This window comes from Protomyctophum bolini (assembly GCF_963924005.1).
Source record: "Protomyctophum bolini genome assembly, chromosome: 5".
Taxonomy (NCBI): Eukaryota; Metazoa; Chordata; class Actinopteri; order Myctophiformes; family Myctophidae; genus Protomyctophum; species Protomyctophum bolini.
The window spans coordinates 50,092,222-50,112,217 of record NC_137866.1 but is presented as its reverse complement, the minus strand read 5'-3'; the positions used below and the strand labels follow the sequence as shown (position 1 = coordinate 50,112,217).

Here is a 19,996-nt window from a genome sequence, read left to right as displayed (position 1 = left end):
AAAAAAGTCCTACGGAAATACACCTCGTACCACACTATAATAATGTATTTGTCGTGGCAGTGCTGACATTTTTACAAATCCATGTCAGATCCTGTCTATAGTTGAGACATGACCTTTGACACCATCTAAATGTCTCAATAGAGCGTCACAGTCCCGCCCCCTACCAGGGCCCAGGAAATGATTCCCCGTTCATTTTCCTCATAGACATTTCAAAAAGTATTTATTTAAAGGCCTTTTAAAGCCTCGTACAAAGTCAACTCGAGTTGTGACAAATCATGACAACAAACACAATTATTCGGGCCGGACAATTTTTTGTTGTTGTTTTCCTTCTTTGTAATTACTAGCCCTTACCCGTTGTGAGATATTTGCCTTGTGGCCGTGGGGGGTACTGCGCCCGGGTGCGTTTGTAATTGACTAATACATTCATTAATAATCATGAATGTGTCAAATCAAAAAAAGGGCTTTGTTACGCCCTCCATATTCATATGGTCAATGCCTGTGTGAAAAGAACCCCCCCCCCCACCACCCACCACTTTTCCCCCTCACTGTATGTTTCTTTTCCATTTTTACCTTTGTCTTTTTTTTTTTGCTATATAGAAGTGTCTAATTGTACGTCTCTAAATGTTTTGATGATTTGAACAAGGTGGACCCTCTTGTAAACAAGTGTAATGCTTTCTTTATTGGGTCGTCCACTCACAGTTAACAGTCTTTGTATTGAGTTGTGCTTGAAATGTACTGTAATTCTGCACACTGTTAATAAATATTTAATAATAATCAATCAATCAATCAATAAATCAATGTACTGATTAAAGCCAAGTCCTTTTGATGTGTTTGTTTTCAGTTGCTGGTGTGTTCAGTCACAGCAAGTGTTTCACCGATCCAAGCGGAGTGCAAACAGGATCTCGCTCTGCAGTGTGAAGGAAACCCATACACCAGCTACCGCTCTGTCACCTGGTATAAGGTTAGAAATGTGTTCATTTAGAAAGAAATACAGTATTCTCCCACTGTTTTATTATCTTTTCATTAAAGGACCATATACTGTATATCTGTGCTTTATGCATGTTCAGCACATTGACAATGAAATGTTTGATATATAGATAAGAAGCCAATTAAGTTTGTTCCCTAAATGAACCACCCAGCCAACATATAGTATAGGCTATAGACCTGTCACATATTGTCTAATCACATTCACCATTGTTTGAGATAATCGCCATTATTTTAGCATTCACAAAGTGAAAAATATCCTGGAAAACCCCCAAATCATGAACCATAGTTTTCATCATATTGTAAATGTTGCACAGCTTGTTGTGACTCTGTGGTGACTCAGAATCCCCCCCACTGGGCATAGAGCTGTGTTGCCCTGCAGGGCCACCCTCAAAATGATATTTATTTGGCTGTGGACCCCATCTCAAAGGTATTTGGTGCCAGGGACCCCCATGCAGAAGCAGATATTTGAGTAAAAAATTAAGAAATTAATAATGACATTAATAAAAAAATCTTTTTTGGGGGGGTCACAGCACAAAAGTAATCATATTTGACCTCTAGACCTCGAGGCCCTGTAGCTCTCCCTCGCTGATGTTACCAAATGCCAACCACAGAATCAATTAGCAACCATTCTTCCTTATAAATACTTTCATAAATAAGCCCTTGCATAAAAGCCTAAACATTCTTCAAAGATGCGTTACAATTAAACAATAGCTTTGGGTGCAAACACAATGACAATTTAAATAAACAAAATACTCTCACACGTGTAGGAAAGACCCCTCTCATGCACAGCACTTGGCCCCTTCCTAATCAAGGGAATTTCAATATAAACGTTTAAAACATTAGTCATTGCATGTTAGTTAAATAGATAATAAGTTTAATTTATTGTCCACAATGTGGAAATATGTCAACAACACTTAGTTACACACAATTATCTTCATGGCAAATGTAATGCAGGACAACAGTGACAAGTAGGCCTACATTAAAAACAAATCTAACGAGACATGGTATCATGTAGTGCCTAATGGCATCAGGAATGAAGGATTCTTTAATGATGTTATGGTTAGCTGTTTCTGTGACCGGTGGCCAAAAGAGTTGCATTAAACTTTTACACCATTTATGCATTACTACTCCATGAGCAACACAAAAGCCATATACAGTATGTTGTTTTGCAATAATTATTGTGAACCCACAGAAAGTTGTTCTCTGCTTATAAAGACTAAGCCACTTTATTTTCTTTTTGAGATATAAAACTAAATTAGCACACACAACATATTTCCATCATCCGACAGTCGTGAAAGATGTAATACATTTGTCAAAGGTAAATAAAGACAATTATATACAAGAAACAAAAGGAAAGAAAAAAAGACATCCTCCTGATTTCCATATTATGCTTGCTCACTCTAAAGGAGTTGAGCTTGCGTAGTAGGTGGAGGCGTTGGTTACAAGTCTTTCTGGTCAGTAGTTTCACTGAAAATGTATATAGGGCACGGGTTGCCCCCGCGACCTCGACCAAGGCTATATGAATGCCTTTGTTCTGTTCTTATTCTCCACGGCAGTGCGATAAGGAGGACTAGGTCAAAATGTCCCAGTGGAATAAAGAAAACGGGCGATGACCTCCAGACGTTTCCGAACTCTTCGCGGGTGATGGACATCAGAGACGACGGTGTATGGTCCTGCCTGCTGTGACCCGGGAGGACTCGGGCTTTCTATAAGTGCAAAGTTGTACAGATAGGACGACAGAACCACGAGAGCTACACCAACCTGACTGTTCTAGGTAATACCTAGACACAGTATGGCATTTTACTACCATTTTTGATTGATTGATTGATTGATTGAATACTTTATAAGACAAAAATACACTGGGTCTAATAAAAAGGATATAGCCCAAAAGGTCCCACTGCGGGGCTGGCATCGTTGCCCAAACAGGGAGACTCGGGACGCCCCATGTTTGGGTTGTGGACCCATTTTTATGGGTCCAATTTTCGAATTGAGCCACAGCCGCCCTTCTGCTATGTCTGCAGAATGTTCACCTAATAGTAATGCTAATGTGATTGACTTTCATTCTAACCCAACTCTATCTTCCAGCTAGTCAACAATCTTGTCCCTGCAGGTCAGTGAACAATTATGCTGACAAAAGATCTATCAAAAGAACAGAAACAAAAAAAAAATGTTTCTTGGAACTCGGCTCAGCTGATCATCTGATAGCAGATCCACAAGCTATAGAATAGAATAGAACTTTATTTGTCATTGTACAGGTACAACGAAATTTCAAACAAGCAATCCTTAAAAGTGCATAAACAACAAAGATCTACAACAACAAAAAACAAAAAAGACATGGCAAGAATAAAAACACAAGGTGAGCACGACACATCCTATACTAAAAATACATTATTGCACATCCCCATTTTGTACAAAGTCAATTTTTCCTGGCTACATTTAATGCAGCTATGGCTCTGGGGTACAGGCTGTTCTTCAGTCTATTTGTGCGGGTTCTCAATAGTCTGTAGCGCCTGCCAGAAGGCATTAAGTCAAAGTGCGTGTGACCAGGGTGGGAAGTGTCTTTGAGGATGGTCTGTGCCTTCCTGAGGCAGCGGGTGTTGTATAGGTCGTCGAGAGGGGGGAGGGGGCAGCCGATGATTTTTTGGGCTGTGTTGACGACCCTCTGGAGCGCCTTCCTCTCTGCGGCGGTGCAGCTGGAGAACCACACAACCATGCAGTAGGTGAGGATGCTCTTTATGGAGCAACGGTAAAATGTAATTAGCAGTTCCTGTTGGAGATGGTTATTTTTGAGAGTTCTTAGGAAGTACAGTCTCTGGTGTGCTTTTTTTATTGTGGCTGTGGTGTTGGTGCTCCAGGACAGGTCCTCATCCAGGTGGACGCCGAGGAACTTGAAGCTGGAAACTCTCTCCACACAGTCCCCGTTTACCACCAGAGGCTGGATGGCAGTCTTCTTCCTCCTGTAGTCCACTATGATCTCTCTGGTCTTATTAGAGTTCAGGGACAGGTTGTTTTCCGTGCTCTGCACCGACAAACGCTCCACCTCATCCCGGTATGCGGACTCATCTCCGCCTGAGATGAGCCCCACCACGGTGGTGTCGTCCGCAAACTTTATTATGGAGTTGCTGACGTGGGTGGGGGAGAAGTCATGGGTGTAGAGGGTGTAGAGGAGGGGACTCAGCACACAGCCCTGGGGGGAACCAGTACTGAGGCTGAGGCTTGAGGAGAGGTGGCGTCCTACCCTCACATTCTGGGAGCGGTCAGACAGGAAGTCTTTAATCCATAGGCAGATGGAAGGAGACATACCCAGGTCTGACAGTTTGGTCACCAGTCTGTCGGGCAAGATGGTATTGAACGCCGAGCTGTAGTCCACGAACAGTAGCCGTACGTAGCTCCCCTGCTGCTCCAGATGGGATAGGGCAGAGTGTAGAGCGGTGGCGATGGCATCCTCCGTGGACCGGTTGGATCTGTAGGCGAACTGGTGGGGGTCGAAGGAGGGTGGGAGGAGTGATGTTATGTGAGTCCGGACCAGTTCACAATGTGTCGCATCGTGAATTCGTGACACATTGTGAGCTTGTAGATCGGCTATTTTCAAATGGTCTAAATAGCCTATATAGCTGAAGGGTTAATGTGTGAATCCAAAATCTATACAAAGTAGTAACGTTTTCAAATAAATGTAGTTAAGTAAAAGTAGGCCTACAATATTTGCCTCTGAAATGTAGTGAAGTACTAGTAAAAATATTTGATATTGGAAATACTCAAGTACAAATACCTCCAAGTACTTAAAGAAATACACTCAGTTACTTTACACCACTGGCCATTTAATTTGGAAATTCCTTCAAATGTGCACTTAGTAGTTTTGTGAATGCGTTGCAGTGTGTGTGACCCCGGCCCCCGTGACAACAGTGGTCACGGAGGTGACAGGCGTCATGGTCAACGTCACCACAGTGCACCCCGCAGCCTCCAGACAAGACGAGCCACTGATGAAGGGCGATGAAGACGAGGGGGTTCCTGTCATGTGGTGGGTCGTGGGTTGCGTAGCTCTACCGCTCACCAAGGCCATCTCATCCGTCGCCACCCTGGCGGTAACACATTTATCTTTGTCTCCACCAGGCCGAAGGCATGGGGAGAAAGTATGTTTTGCACTCCGTTCCGTGTGTGTGTGTGTGTGTGTGTGTGTGTGTGTGTGTGTGTGAGTGTGTGTGTGTGTGTGTGTGTGTGTGTGTGTGTGTGTGTCCGTCTGTGTACAGCTAATCGCCGGCACGTTAACCTGGTCGATGCCAAATTTTGCGCACACACACTCCACACTCCACACAAATTTTCCAGAACGGCCTGTTATAGCGCCACCAGGAGGCCGACTTTTGGAGAAAGAAAATGTTTTATGTTACTCCTCCGGATTCTGTCCAAAAATCCCGCAAATCGTTACACACTATCTCTATGGTCATGTGTACAAGACTGATCTGTCCGATATTGTATATTCCATCCCAAGTAAACAATTTATTTTGTTATTATTGTTATCCCTCCAGATTGTTGGAGCCATTTCTGAACGGTCCTGGAGAAGAAGAGACTGAAGAGACATGGAGACTAGCTGTTACTGAACACTCGAAGGTGCTATTTACACGAGGATGGTGTTCATATAAAACGTCAAAATAAAGTATCGTTTGCTGCTGTCATTTAGACGAGAACCGTGTTCTCAGTAGGTGAAAACGCAACAAAGTGAAACCACCTTCCAGAGTGGAAATCTTTGAGAGCGCCGTTTTATCCCTTCTCCGTGTAAACAGGCAAAACGGTGAATTCGCAAAACTTATGACATCATGGCTCACGTTGGCTCACAGCGCATATGTTTATTACATGCATGATGGTGAATGTAAAACCATGATGTAAATAAAAAGCCTTGTGATAGGCGGCAGCCGCGGCAGCAGCGTTTATGTAGCCTAATGTATTATAAAATATATAACCATCCCGTGGTGCGCTTTGCCTGCATGCTCTGACAGGAGCAGTGTTACTGTTTTTTTGGCAAATCTAAGCCAGCAAATTTAAGACGATCTCTTCAAAATAAGAGTACCCTCTAGAGTATTTAAAATAAATTATTTGCACATTAAAACTAGAAATTAAGCATTTAAATGATGCTATAAGACACACATTATGTTTCTGTGTTATTTAATTACTTATTTTTACACAGAAACATAATGTGTGTCTTTACAATAACTGTAATGTAATAATAATACTAATAATGTAATGTAATAATTATTTAATTAACGACACTTTTATTTTGAAAGCAACCAAATGTCTTAAATTTGCTAGCTCTCAAACAGGAAGTTCTAGATTTGCCAAAAAGACGGAGCCGTGTTGCGCAGGCTTGTGTGAAGGGGTTCTTCTTCTTGTACGTGGGTGACTGGTCTATTTGGCAGCCCGTTATCGCCACCTAGCGACCTGGCATATATATGCATGCACTTTGTAGCGTGTTCATTCAAGTGTGCGTTCTCGTGTAAATGGTCCAAAAGAGAACACAACGGGACTTTGATGTGTTATATGGAGATGGTCGCTGTCTAAAAGAGGCCTAAGGCCTGATGCAAGCTCCCAATGCATTTCCAATGGAAGTCACATGGTTTGACACATTTTTGTTGTACGGCTTTCGGCTGTGTTTCGACTGCCCACCTCCCCCTCATACACAGGGCGACTGTGGCTCAAGAGGTAGAGCAGGTCGTCCAATGATCCATGGGTCGGCGGTTCGAATCCTGGCTCCTCCTGTCTACATGTCGAAGTGTCCTTGGGCAAGACACTGAACCCAAATTGCTCCCGATGTGCTGGTTGGTACCTTGCATGGCTTCCGCCCGCAATCGGTGTATGAATGTGTGTGTGTGAATGGGTGAATGTAATGCACAATCTATGTAAAGCGCCTTGGATAAAGGCGCTATATAAATGCACCATTTACCATTTATACAACAAAAATGTTGTGTCAAACCATGTGACTTCCATTGGAAATGCATTGGGAGCTTGCATCAGTCAATAAGTCTCATGCATCAATATGCTACATCAATATGTTGTGCACATGTGAGGCCTGGCTCACACGGTCGAAACACAGCCGAAAGCCGTACAACAAAAATGTTGTGTCAAACCATGTGACTTCCATTGGAAATGCACTGGGGCAAGATGTAAACAAACCCTTTCATACATATAGCATGCATCAATGTTGTATGCTAGATCGAAAGGTGTGAGTGAAGCTTAAACTTGCACAAAAAAGAAATAGCACTTACCCTACTTTTAATGTTTTATTTGATACATAATAAAAATTATAATAATAATAATTCCCTAGAGGGGCTTGTTGTGAAAACAATTAGGTTAAAAACGTAAGATATAGTAATATAAAACAATGAATGAGTTTCATGTGTTGTTTTACTGGATGCCTGAGTGGTTCAAAATGTAATCATACAGAAGTATACTTGCACCATCTAGTGGTGTAATACATGTACAACAGACAGATTACACTGTGTGTGTGTGTGTGTGTGTGTGTGTGTGTGTGTGTGTGTGTGTGTGTGTGTGTGTGTGTGTGTGTGTGTGTGTGTGTGTGTGTGCGTGCGTGCGTGCGTGCGTGCGTGTGTGTCAAAAAAGAGAAAAAAGGGACTGCACACTCCAGGGAACAGAGACGGACAACCTACTGCATCAAACTTATTTATTAGCACGCCGCGTTTCACCGTGAGCTTCGTCAGGTGCTATACAGAGGTGTGAATGTGTCAAGCATATATAGGGACAGTCATTATACAAAACCACCCCCCAGGGTGTGGCATCAATGATTCAATAAATATTTATAGATGGGAGGGGCAGACTAGACACATGAACAAACAGATAAAATCTCTTTCCATATATAAAAATGACAATAAATATATATAGCAGATGTATAAAAAACAAACAAAAAACCCACCACAACAGTGCCAATACACAATATAGAGATTTAAAACAGATACAATATCATGGGCCTCATCCTATAGGGAAAATATGGAGTAGTTCAGGTCAAATAATTAAAATTAGGGCAACCACATCAATAATAAAGGATTAATAAATAGGGCGGAGTAGTTTGACCATGTTACCACCTCTAGTTGGCAGGTCAACCTTCTCTATACCAATACATTTGAGTGTGGCTGCTGACCCATGCCCCCTTTCTTTATAATGACGGGCAATAGCATAGTCCATATTCCCATTTCGGATTGCAGCTTTATGTTCGGCAATTCTTACTTTCAGATTTGGTTTCGTTTGACCAACATATACCATCCCGCACGGGCATTTTAACATACAACATAACTTGTGTTACAATGAATGAAGCCCTTTATTTTATGTTCCTGACCAGTCTGTGGATGATAAAAGACCTTTGTGGTATTTGTGTTTGAGCAGCGGGTACATTTACCACAATGGTGGTTGCCACATAATTCAGTGTTTAGCCAAGTAGTCCCAGTGGCCTTGGGTGATTTGTACATGGAAGTGACAACAAAATCCTTTATATTTTTGCCTCTCTTAAAACAAAACCTGGGTGGTACTGTTGAAATGCTTTTTAAGTTGGGATCGCATCTCAATATGTTCCAATGTTTGTGGATAAATTTTTTAATTGCATGAGATGAGGTACTAAATTCCGAAACAAATGTCTGTTGACAGGTTGCAGGAGGGTTTCTCTTTGTACATCTTTAATTTTATTTTCTGCCGTATGTATGGTCAATGTCTTGTAACCCCTCTCTTTGAACCTGTTATGCATTTAATTTGCCTTTATTTTGAAGTCAGCAGAATCGCTGCAAATCCGTTTGAGGCGCAAAAACTGTCCATATGGAATGTTTTCCAATAGGCCCCTGGGATGATGGCTATGTGCATGTAAAATACTGTTCCGGTCTCTGGGTTTGCGAAAGATTGTAGTCTTAAGAAGGCCCTCTGGGTCTACTGAAATGTGTAGGTCTAAGAAGTCGATCTGGTCTTTACTGTGTTCCATTGTAAATTTTAAAGTAGGGTGTGTACCGTTAATATAGTCCTTGAACACCAATAACTAATTTTCTTCACCAGTAAATATCATTAGGATGTCATCTATAAACCTTTTCCAATATATGACTTCATTTAGGAGTAGAGAAGCTGCCTTGTTGTGAATAAAGCGAGATTCCCAATGACCCATAAACAGATTTGCATAATTGGGAGCAAATGTAGATCCCATGGCAGTACCCTGGGTTTGTATAAAGAACTTAATATCAAACATAAAGTAATTCGATTTCAAAACAAAATTAAACAAAAAGTCAGAAGAAATGTCTTCTCGGGTACCCAAAAAATAGTATATAGGCCCCATGTGGGATAGTTATGTCTAATGATTTAATTACATCCCTGGTGTCCGCTACATATGATTTAATTACATCCCTGGTGTCCGCTACATATGATTTAATTACATCCCTGGTGTCCGCTACATATGAAGGCAGTGCTTTGACAGTGTCTTTGATGAAGAAATCTACGAATTGGCTGAATGGCTCTGATAGTGAATTATTCCCTGAGACGATGGGTCAAACCTTTATGAATTTTGGGTAATAAATAAAACACAGGCGTAACTGGAAAATTAACCTTGAGAAACTCATATTGTTTGTTTGTTATACTATTCTCCCGGAGGGCAGTATCCAGAATCTCATCCCTGTCATCCATCAGTTGTTCGATAGGGTTTTGGGGGAGCCGTTTATGAAACGATGTGTTACCGAGCTGTCGCATAGCTTCAGCAATATAATCTTTGGTATTTTGAACAACAATGGACCCGCCCTTATCAGCAGACTTAATAATGATTTTATAATTTTTACTATAAGTTCTTCTAGAGCTTTACGCTCCAATGCTGTGATATTTTGGCGTTTAGTTACTTTATCTGATGAAGTGACAAGTTTCTGGATATCCTGCTCAACCAATTTACTAAAGGTAACCAAAGTCGGATTCAAAGTGCACGGTAGGACAAAATGTAGATGCTTTCTTACATTTATTCACAGGATTAATCGGTACAGTTTGGTCAACATTTCTGAAGTGATTTCTCAGGTGCAAAAGTCTGAAAAACTTGTAGCAGTCCACCTTTAGCTTAAATGCATTAACCTTATTCGTATAGGTACTAAAGAAAGTCCTTTACTTAAGGCTGTTAGCTGAGCAGGGGAGAGTATAGTCAGATATATTTATCACCGTCTGTCTCTGTGGCTCTGACTGCGGGTGACCACGGTCTGTGGAGTGGCGTTTATTTTTCACCCACCTCTTCCCCTGGCTCCTCCTCGTTGGTGGTGGTAGCTGCTGCTGGTATATATATATATATATATATATATATATATATATATATATATATATATATAATTATGCACATATGGCACAAGGCTACATAATGCACATATGGCACAAGGCAATATCGTAACTCTTCTATTAGATGGCTCTGCTTCAACCACACCATCTGCAGTACAGGTACAGGTCTATTAGCTGTCAAAAAGATGTATAGATGTCTCTGCATGTATTATCACAGCCAGGTCACAGCTATCACACAGCGGGTGAGGGCTGCTGTGTGAAACGAAACCATGAGTCACAAAGGGAACAAGGGATATTTCACAATAAACATTAAACAAGTAAAAACTAAATGAAATAAGTAACCAAAACACACATTGGATTAGCAATTTAGAATGTCCTTCCATTAGAGGGTATGCGCATGCTAGAAATGGACCCATTTGGTTCCATTTATACACTTTCTTATCTAGGCCTACCGTAGTTACTTCGTATTGATGGACGGAAACAGCGTGGGCATTTTTTTAGTAGAGAGCCCCTCTGGTGGAGGCTTAGCCCCCCCTCTAAACAATCCAAATTGGCTGACTTCTATGTAAACCAAGATTCATGAGCCCCCCCTCTAAATAGCCAGCCCCTCCATAGCACCCCCAGTCACAATGTTCTTGAGCCCTCGCTGGGTAGCGGAGGGTGTGGTGTTGTAGAGGAGGTCTCCCCGGACATGTGCGTATGTCACACTACTACACTAGTCGATACATAGCAGGGACTTTTGTCCAAAGTCCACTTTAGTACTCTGGACATGTGAAGTTCTTTGACCTCTGACCTTTACACCTCTGCTGCTTAGCGGAGGGTGTGGCGTTGTAGAGGAGGTCTCCCCGGACATGTGCATATGTCACACAGTACTAGTCGATACATAGAAGGGATTTTCGTCCAGCGTCCACTTTAGTCTGGAAATGTGAAGTAATTTTTTACCTCTGACCTCATGCCAAATATTTGTATTTACACCTCTGCTTGCATTCTGTGTGCACAGTCTGTGTTTTGCTGGTGAATAATTAGATGGCTTTTATATTATTTAAGGCAGTGATTACTGTTATCGGTGTGATTGGCAATTAATGAATTGTGTGTATTTAAATGTTCTAAACACAGAGTTAAAAATGTCATCCGCTCTTCAAACAGTTCCACATGGATTCAGATGAAGCTCAGTGAAGCTGTTGAAATAACTTTGAGGACTTTAAGGACCAATAGAATTCTATTGATTATTTGTTTCTCGCTTCAAATGTATTCAGAAACATTCTTGAGAGAAATGTTTAGCTGTAAATGACATTTGTTTGTTTATACATTGAAATAATGTGTGTTCCGATTGGATCCAACGTAGTTCTTATTGTGGACATGTTTTCACACTATGAATATTAATACACAGGAACAACGACAGTCTGTCAACAAATAGCGGTGCACGATTATGAAATTATGCCCGATATACGATTATTTGCAGGGTCATATCTGCCGATACCGATTGTGACCGATTCCGATATCATACAGAGGACCACAATGGAAACAAGCCTAGGCCCTATAGGTGCTTGGCCCAAAGCCTGTTAATAAAGTATTAAAGCAATCAATAAATAGCCTATACTCTTTTCCAAGTGTCTGTTTTCACAACTGAATGACTGAATGAGATGAGTACAAAAATGAAATGTAGAAAAATGTAAAGTTTATTTTTACTTAAGATTTTACATCATATTTGATGTGGCTTTTGTTCTAGACTAGTGGTACTAGACACTTTTGATTTATATTGAACTCATTGATGGTTTTTTACATTTTTCATTTAAAACCGATTAAATAATCTGTATTATTTTGAGACTGTTCCGATACCAATATGGCATTTTTATGGCCGATGTGGCCGATTCCGATTTATGCTACCGATTAATCGTGCATCCCTATCAACAATCAATTTATTAAACAATTATGACTTCTACACATGATCATACAATAGCATGTGAAGAATGAGAATGATATCAAATGAATATTCAATGAAACACAATAATGGAACGAGTGAGGAAATTATGATCTAATAATGAATCAATGAATACACTGATTGATTTGAGTTAATTAACAACACATTTAGTAGATGTGTGAATCCAGAGTGATTGACATGAAGTCTAGTCAACAACATGTTCACAGCAGTAGGAGAGCAGACGTTAAGTCTAGTCAACCATTTCTCATGATTCTGAAATCATTGCAAGAATTTGTTTTACACGTTAGTTTGTTACTAGACGCATTGAAAGTCACATTGAAATCATTGCAAGCATTTTTTTATGAAAACTTTCTTGTGAACACCGCACTTTGACTTATGGTGCGTTACCGGCTTAAATCGACATCATAAAAAGTAGAGAAGAAACACCAAGAAACAAATTCAAGCTGGTTTATTTCTCTATTTCATCGGGACAAACGTTTGGGCTAACAGCCTTCTTCAGTGTGAGGAGTTGAAGGAGTGGTGACGTTGTGCAGGCCTGTGTTGGACAGAACACAGGCACACAGAGAACACAGAAAAATGGAGTCCCGCAGGGTCCAACCCTATTCAACCTCTACGCAAAACGACCTACAGTCCACCAAATCCTGCAAATTAATCTGTGCAGACGACATCTGTTTGGCATTCCAAACCACCAGAACTTGACCCACTGGAACAGGTGCTCACTGAAGACCTTTACAACCTGGACCAGTTCTGCAAAAAGCCCAGCTTCCAGTGTATTCCATCTCCACAATGCTAAAGCTGCCAGAGAACTGAACATCCATCTGAGTGGACTCAAGATAAAGCTGTCAGAGAACTGAACATCCATCTGAGTGGACTCAAGATAAAGCTGCCTCTAATCCAACCCACCTCGGTGTGACCCTCGACAGAATCCTGTCCTTAAAGGACCACCTAAAAGGGAACGGCAGTGAAGGTGAAGTCCAGAAACAACCTGCTCTGCTGCAGCCTCCACACTGAGCTCTGCTGCAGCCTCCACACTGAGCTCTGCTGCAGCCTCCACACTGAGCTCTGCTGCAGCCTCCACACTGAGCTCTGCTGCAGGCTCCACACTGAGCTCTGCTGCAGCCTCCACACTGAGCTCTGCTGCAGCCTCCACACTGAGCTCTGCTGCAGCCTCCACACTGAGCTCTGCTGCAGCCTCCACACTGAGCTCTGCTGCAGCCTCCACACTGAGCTCTGCAGCAGCCTCCACACTGAGCTCTGCTGCAGGCTCCACACTGAGCACCAGCAGTTACTCAAAGGATGCTTCAAAAGGTCAAAGACTCTCACCATCTACCAGGTCAAAGGTCAAAGACTCTCCCGTCTACCAACACATGCAGACATCTAGTCTAATCTAAGATCTAAAGCTCCCTGTGGTGATGACTCATTTATACCATAGAGTTTGACATTAATATGGATCTGACCACGGACCCCCATGTGAACATATTTGTACCAGGGACCCCCATGTGAACATATTTGTACCAGGGACCCCCATTTGAACATATTTGTACCAGGGACCCCCATTTGAACATATTTGTACCAGGGACACCAACACAAGATTCGTGTTACAATTTTCAAATAGCCTATATATATTTACAAAAATACTTTATTTTAAATATGCATCGCGAAACATTGTGAGATCTGTTGTTTTCAAATAGCCAGTGTGTACATATAGGGTTAACATTTTTTAATTGATTTTGAGACCACTGTTTCTTTTGTTTTATTTTAGTCAGTCTTTTGAATGAAGCTTCATTTAGTTTTAGTCATATTTTAGTCATCTGAAATGTTTTAGTGTTAGTCTAGTTTTAGTCGACTAAATATAAGATGTTAGTCGACTGAATCTATACAGGTAATTTAGTCGACTAAAATGTATTTCGGTGGGCCTTGGTGGCGTCGTAATGGGTGATTTTACACTCGGTGCATGCTGAAAATAGCCGATCTACAAGCTTGCAGTGCGACGCGTTGTGAGCTTGTAGATCTGCTATTTTCAGCATGTAACCAAGCATACAATGACTTGTCTTTTAGTTCTACTGGATCTCTTCTCCACCCTAAGATTTTAGTCTAGTTTTCATTTGATGACGAAATTGTCAGTATTGTCTTATAGTTTTAGTCATCATGTTAGTCTTCCTTAGTGAAAAAAGGTGGTCGGCGAACATTTTCCGTCATAGTTTTAGTCGACAAAATCAACACTAACTGGTTCTCAAAGTGTGGTCCAGGGGGTCCTAGAAGCTAAATGATCAAATATTAGCCATATCTTACTTTACTACAGTATTTGAAAATATCAGATCTACAAGCTCACAATGCATTGGGTCAAAGGTCAAATACATGGGGGGGGGGTGTTGACAGGAGCTGTAATGTGTGATGTCACTGTGATGCTTATATACATCACCACGATGATGTCACCGAGATGTCATGAGTTACTCATGCCCAAATATGGAGTCCATGATGTCAGACTCGGCTATAGTGTCAAAGTACCCCGTGGTGACGGTGGTAACCATGACAACCTGCACTCACTCAAACATGTTGAGTAACCATGGCCACCTGATGATGTCACCCTCACATAGAGCCTCTATCTCTGCTCACACAGACGCACTGAGGAGGAGGAGGAGGAGTACCATAACATGATCCCAGCATAGAGACGTTGAGTGGGCGTGGTCTGGAAGGTGTACAGGTGTCTCAGTGAGTCAGAGCACACTGTGTAGAAGGACAGAGTCCCAGCGGGACGGTCCACATACACTGATACTCTGTTGGAGCCTCTAGAGGCAGAGACATGGAGGACAGTCTGCTGTCCGTTGTGGCTGACAGAGTACCTGGAACCATCATCACCTTCACAGTTCAGACTCCAGGACTTGTCATTCTCTCCAAGCAGTCATAACCACTTCCTTTCCTGCTGATTGTTCCGTCAGCCACTCCTATACGAACCACTTCACTGCACTCTACCTCCCAGGAACAGCGTCCAGTCACACTCTGTGTACTCAGGACCTGACCCCAGACATCAAACCTGTCGGGGTGATCAGGAGGATCCTGACCCCCTGACCTCCATGTGACCTTCCTGTTGTCCTCAGACAGAGAGAGTTCTCTGTGTGCTGTGTTTGTGTCCAGTGTGAGACGCTGGAAATCTGATGAGAAAACAACACAGGAGACATTAAATACATCATTCATTGACTGACACACACGCACAAATGCACATGCACGGTCGGACCCTTGCGCACACACACACACACACACACACACACACACACACACACACACACACACACACACACACACAGACAGACAGACACATGCACGGTCGCACACACACACACACACACATGCATGGTTGCACACACACATGCACGGTCGCACACACACACACACACACACACACACACATGCACGGTCGCGCACACACAAACACGGGCGCTTTACATAGATTGTGCATTACATTCACCCATTCACACACACATTCATACACCGATGGCAGCAGAAACCATGCAAGGCACCAACCAGCACATCGGGAACAATTAGGGGTACAGAACCACACACACATGCGCGGACACACACACACGCACACAGTCACACACACACGTGCGCAGTCACACACACACACACACGCGCAGACACACATGCGCGTGCGGACACACACATGCGCAGTCGCGGTCACACACACATGCGCGGTCACACACACACACACACACACACACACACACACACACACACACACACTATGTGTACGTTTCTGTCTCTATGTGTACGTGTCTGTCTCTATGTGTACGTGTCTGTCTCTCTGTGTACGTGTCTGTCTCTATGTGTACGTGTCTGTCTCTATGTATACGTGTCTGTCTCTATGTGTACGTGTCTGTCTCTATGTGTACGTGTCTGTCTCTCTGTGTACGTGTCTGTCTCTCTGTGTACGTGTCTGTCTCTATGTGTACGTGTCTGTCTCTCTGTGTACGTGTCTGTCTCTATGTGTACGTGTCTGTCTCTCTGTGTACGTGTCTGTCTCTATGTGTACGTGTCTGTCTCTCTGTGTACGTGTCTGTCTCTCTGTGTACGTGTCTGTCTCTATGTATACGTGTCTGTCTCTATGTGTACGTGTCTGTCTCTATGTGTACGTGTCTGTCTCTATGTGTACGTGTCTGTCTCTATGTGTACGTGTCTGTCTCTCTGTGTACGTGTCTGTCTCTCTGTGTCCGTGTCTGTCTCTATGTGTACGTGTCTGTCTCTATGTGTACGTGTCTGTCTCTATGTGTACGTGTCTGTCTCTATGTGTACGTGTCTGTCTCTATGTGAACGTGACTGTCTCTCTGTCCGAGCACGGAAAGCTGCAACGTGGTAACTCTGTCATTTCTCAACCATTTCGGACGCGCAAAGGCTTGCCAGAACCGTCCCGGCCCCCTGGGTACGTTCCTGGGGGTCTGGATGTTCTGGGGACCCCCACACGGTAACTCTGTCATTTTCCAAAAATAATCAAAGTACAGCATAGAGCACAGCCCACTACAATACAGTACAGAGAAGTAACTATACCAATAAATGTATAGTTGCACCGCTCAGTTCACACAAGTGTGCTTTTTATTTCCAGTTGTCTCGTATGGTGTCAAATGGAGCGTGGAACAATGCAATTGATCAACACGGAGATCACTTGTGACTTTCTAACAAAAACGAGACACACCTGTGATCCGTACACATCACGGCACCTTTCATGCATCACACTTCAGAAATGAACTCATGCCAAATATAGACGAAATACATGTTATTTACAACCAGGTTAGTGAATGAGGCCCATTGTTTCTGTCAAACCACATGACCTCATCTTGATGGTGTTAAGGACCAGGCCAAGAGCACAGAGTAGAGAGCACAAGAGTTTTCAGGACAACATCAACCAAGTATGCAACAGTGTATAAAATGTGTGATGTTGACACAGACAGACAGATACTCACGTTTTGAAATGAGTGTAGAATTAAACCCATCTTCTCCTCCATGTTTCACTCTGTAGGAAGAACAACAATGCATCAATGTCTGACTGTCTAACACAACGTCTCCACTAACTGACACTACAGTGTTTCACTCTGTAGGAAGTAGAACAACAATGCATCAATGTCTGACTGTCTAACACAACGTCTCCACTAGCTGACACTACAGTGTTTCACTCTGTAGGAAGTAGAACAACAATGCATCAATGTCTAACTGTCTAACACATGGTAACCAACCTTTTCAAGCCCAAGAGCCCATTTTATTCCCAATTGTAAGCCAAGATCTACCACTAAAACGTGTTAGAAAAAACACTTGTTTTTTTGCTATTTCTGACAGGCTCAATGCATGTGCACACATCCACACAAAGACTAAAGCTTAAATTAGAATAAATACTTATAGTATATTATCAATGTCAAATAATATTAAGACGAATTAGAAATAATTAGTATTAGAACTATTTTGTTTCTCATTTCAATGAATATTCACATTGGCAGATGTTCAAATGACATAGGCATAACATGACCATATATATTTGCACAGATATGGTGACATACTCTCAGGGTCAGCCCACCTTTAATGAGACTGCTGTGACTGCACTTTATCTGCAAGCGTTTTGAAATCTGGTTCATATTTAGTGATTGCCAGTCTGAGGGTGTCATTAAGATGTGAGTCAGTCATACGAGTTCTAAACTTGGATTTTATTATTTTCATTTGTGAAAAGGCCATTTCACATAAGTACGTGGAACCAAAGTATAGGCATGCAGCTTCAGTGCACACGACACAATCAGGGGATACTTCTCTGCTCACAAGAGACCAAAATTCCTTCTCTTTAGCTCTGACCTGCAGGTGACAGTCACTTACTAATCCAATAATCTCCATTTAAATATCTGAAGTTAATGCAAACACATCCTGCATTTTATCGGACAGCAGTTCAATGACAGTAGGCTCAGTAAAGAGGAAAGGGTTTGATACAAAAGCAGCTACTTGACTCATGTGTTGTACTTCAACAAGTTTTCATATTTCATATTTATCATATTTTTTGCTCTATGTGTGGTTGTGTGCATGTGTACAGAATTCAAACTGTAGCATTGATTATTGTCACGGACAGAAGTCATTCTTTCCCTTTGCATATGCCCTGGAGTGCACTCGCCTATTAGTTTGCATTGCAGACTGGTATATTCAGTATATTTTTCTCATTTTTATATTTTTGTTGTTGCTGCGCAGCAGTTGAGGAGAACGCAACTATGCATTCCTTTAAGCAACACAACTTCTGCAGCTGCATCCATATGTTTAGAATTTGCATCAATGATCAAATCCCAATAATAAAAAATATTATAACAACGAACAACGAAAACTGAAGGAGCAGGGCGCTATCGGCTAGTAGTCCCAACTCAAGTGTCTGCAGCCTGTCACGAGCCCCGTAATGAACGCACGTTGTTCCGTATTTTAATGTCGGGTCGGAGAATAAATACAGTATGAATGACGGCGGGATTTATTTGACAACTCTGTCCTGCTTTCTTCACGAGAAGAGAAGAGCGCTCACAGCTGCTAATATGGTAGCAGCCCTGTGGCTGACCTGTCAGTTCTCTTTACGGCTTGTTGTGAACCTTGATGTGAACCTGGGTCTGGGAAGCTCAGAGCTGCAGCCATTGGCTCATGATACGAGCACACGACCAATGGGACAGATCATTCAGTGTTGCTAAGATACCACACACGCACACACACCCTTGGACGATGGGGTCTATTCTCAAACTCAGAGCCACAGCGCTCTGCTCAAAATTAATTTGCATGTGACAAGCGGCACTGACATTATTCAAATGGGTCGGACACTTCGCGATCGACTGGAAACGTTCCCGCGATCGACTGGTAGCTCGCGAACCCCTGGTTGGTTACCCCTGGTCTAACACAACGTCTCCACTAGCTGACACTACAGCTGTAAAGTGTACAGTGTTTCTCCTATCATTATCTTGGCCCTGCAGCTCATCCAGACATACTCACTGCTGCCCAGTTTGGATCTCATCACCTCCTCAGACTCTGAGAAAACCACCTCTTCAGACTCCACTATCTTAGCCCGTAGACCTTGCCATAGCCTCGACGACCTTACATGTTTATTGACCAAATTATGTAATTTAGATAGCATATTATGTAGACATAGCTCTCTATAGTGTATAGTTTCATTGTACAGATATTCTACTGTTAGATTCTTATGATGATTATTCCTATGTATTTGATGTATTACCATGTGTTGTTCTTGCTTACTGTGTAGTCCAGTGGTTCCCAAAGTGGTGATTTGTACACTCTTAGAGTTAAAATAACATTGATTTTGCAATATGAATTGGGGTCTCAGAGATAGAAATCCCATTAAATGGGGGCCCGTAGACTAATGTACGTCAAACTGGGGGTCCTTGACATTAAAAGGTATTTTAATGCCTATTGTGACAGATGTTCATTGTTGACCTGCTATCCTATAGTTTCTTTGAGGCACTGCATTGTTCTCTCTGCATGCATGACGTCGTGTCAGAGTGAATACACTGTAAAGGGAAACACTGCACTGTCCAACATGGACACAGCCCAAGTCTACTCACTTGCAGTTCTCCAGGACTGAATCATTCACCACGTTGAGGCTCAGGTCCAACTCTCTTAGGGAGGGATTAGAGCTTACAGCTGAGGCCAGCATCTCTCTGATAAGAAGCAGTGAGCCAGTCTGAAACATCAGATGAAAACATGAATGAATGAATGAATGAATGAATGAATGAATGAATGACACATTTATAATATGCATTATTCCTGGATTTA

At 42.2% G+C, this 19,996-nt stretch overlaps 1 protein-coding gene and 1 long non-coding RNA gene across 2 annotated transcripts; both read right to left on the bottom strand.

Moving 5' to 3' along the window:
* Positions 1 to 12,759: 12,759 nt before the first annotated feature.
* Positions 12,760 to 14,462, bottom strand: LOC308315621 (uncharacterized protein). The gene is made up of 2 exons (XM_080763690.1): positions 14,359 to 14,462; positions 12,760 to 13,486 (listed from the first exon to the last, which is right to left on the bottom strand). The coding sequence occupies exons 1-2, from the start codon at positions 14,398 to 14,400 to the stop codon at positions 13,157 to 13,159; spliced, it is 372 nt and encodes a 123-aa protein (XP_080619816.1). The 5' UTR covers positions 14,401 to 14,462; the 3' UTR covers positions 12,760 to 13,156.
* A 216-nt stretch (positions 14,463 to 14,678) lies between these two features.
* Positions 14,679 to 19,872, bottom strand: LOC308315365. Its single transcript, XR_013964019.1, has 3 exons — positions 19,786 to 19,872; positions 17,167 to 17,216; positions 14,679 to 15,363 (listed from the first exon to the last, which is right to left on the bottom strand). It is a non-coding gene; the product is annotated as an uncharacterized lncRNA (long non-coding RNA).
* Positions 19,873 to 19,996: the final 124 nt, after the last annotated feature.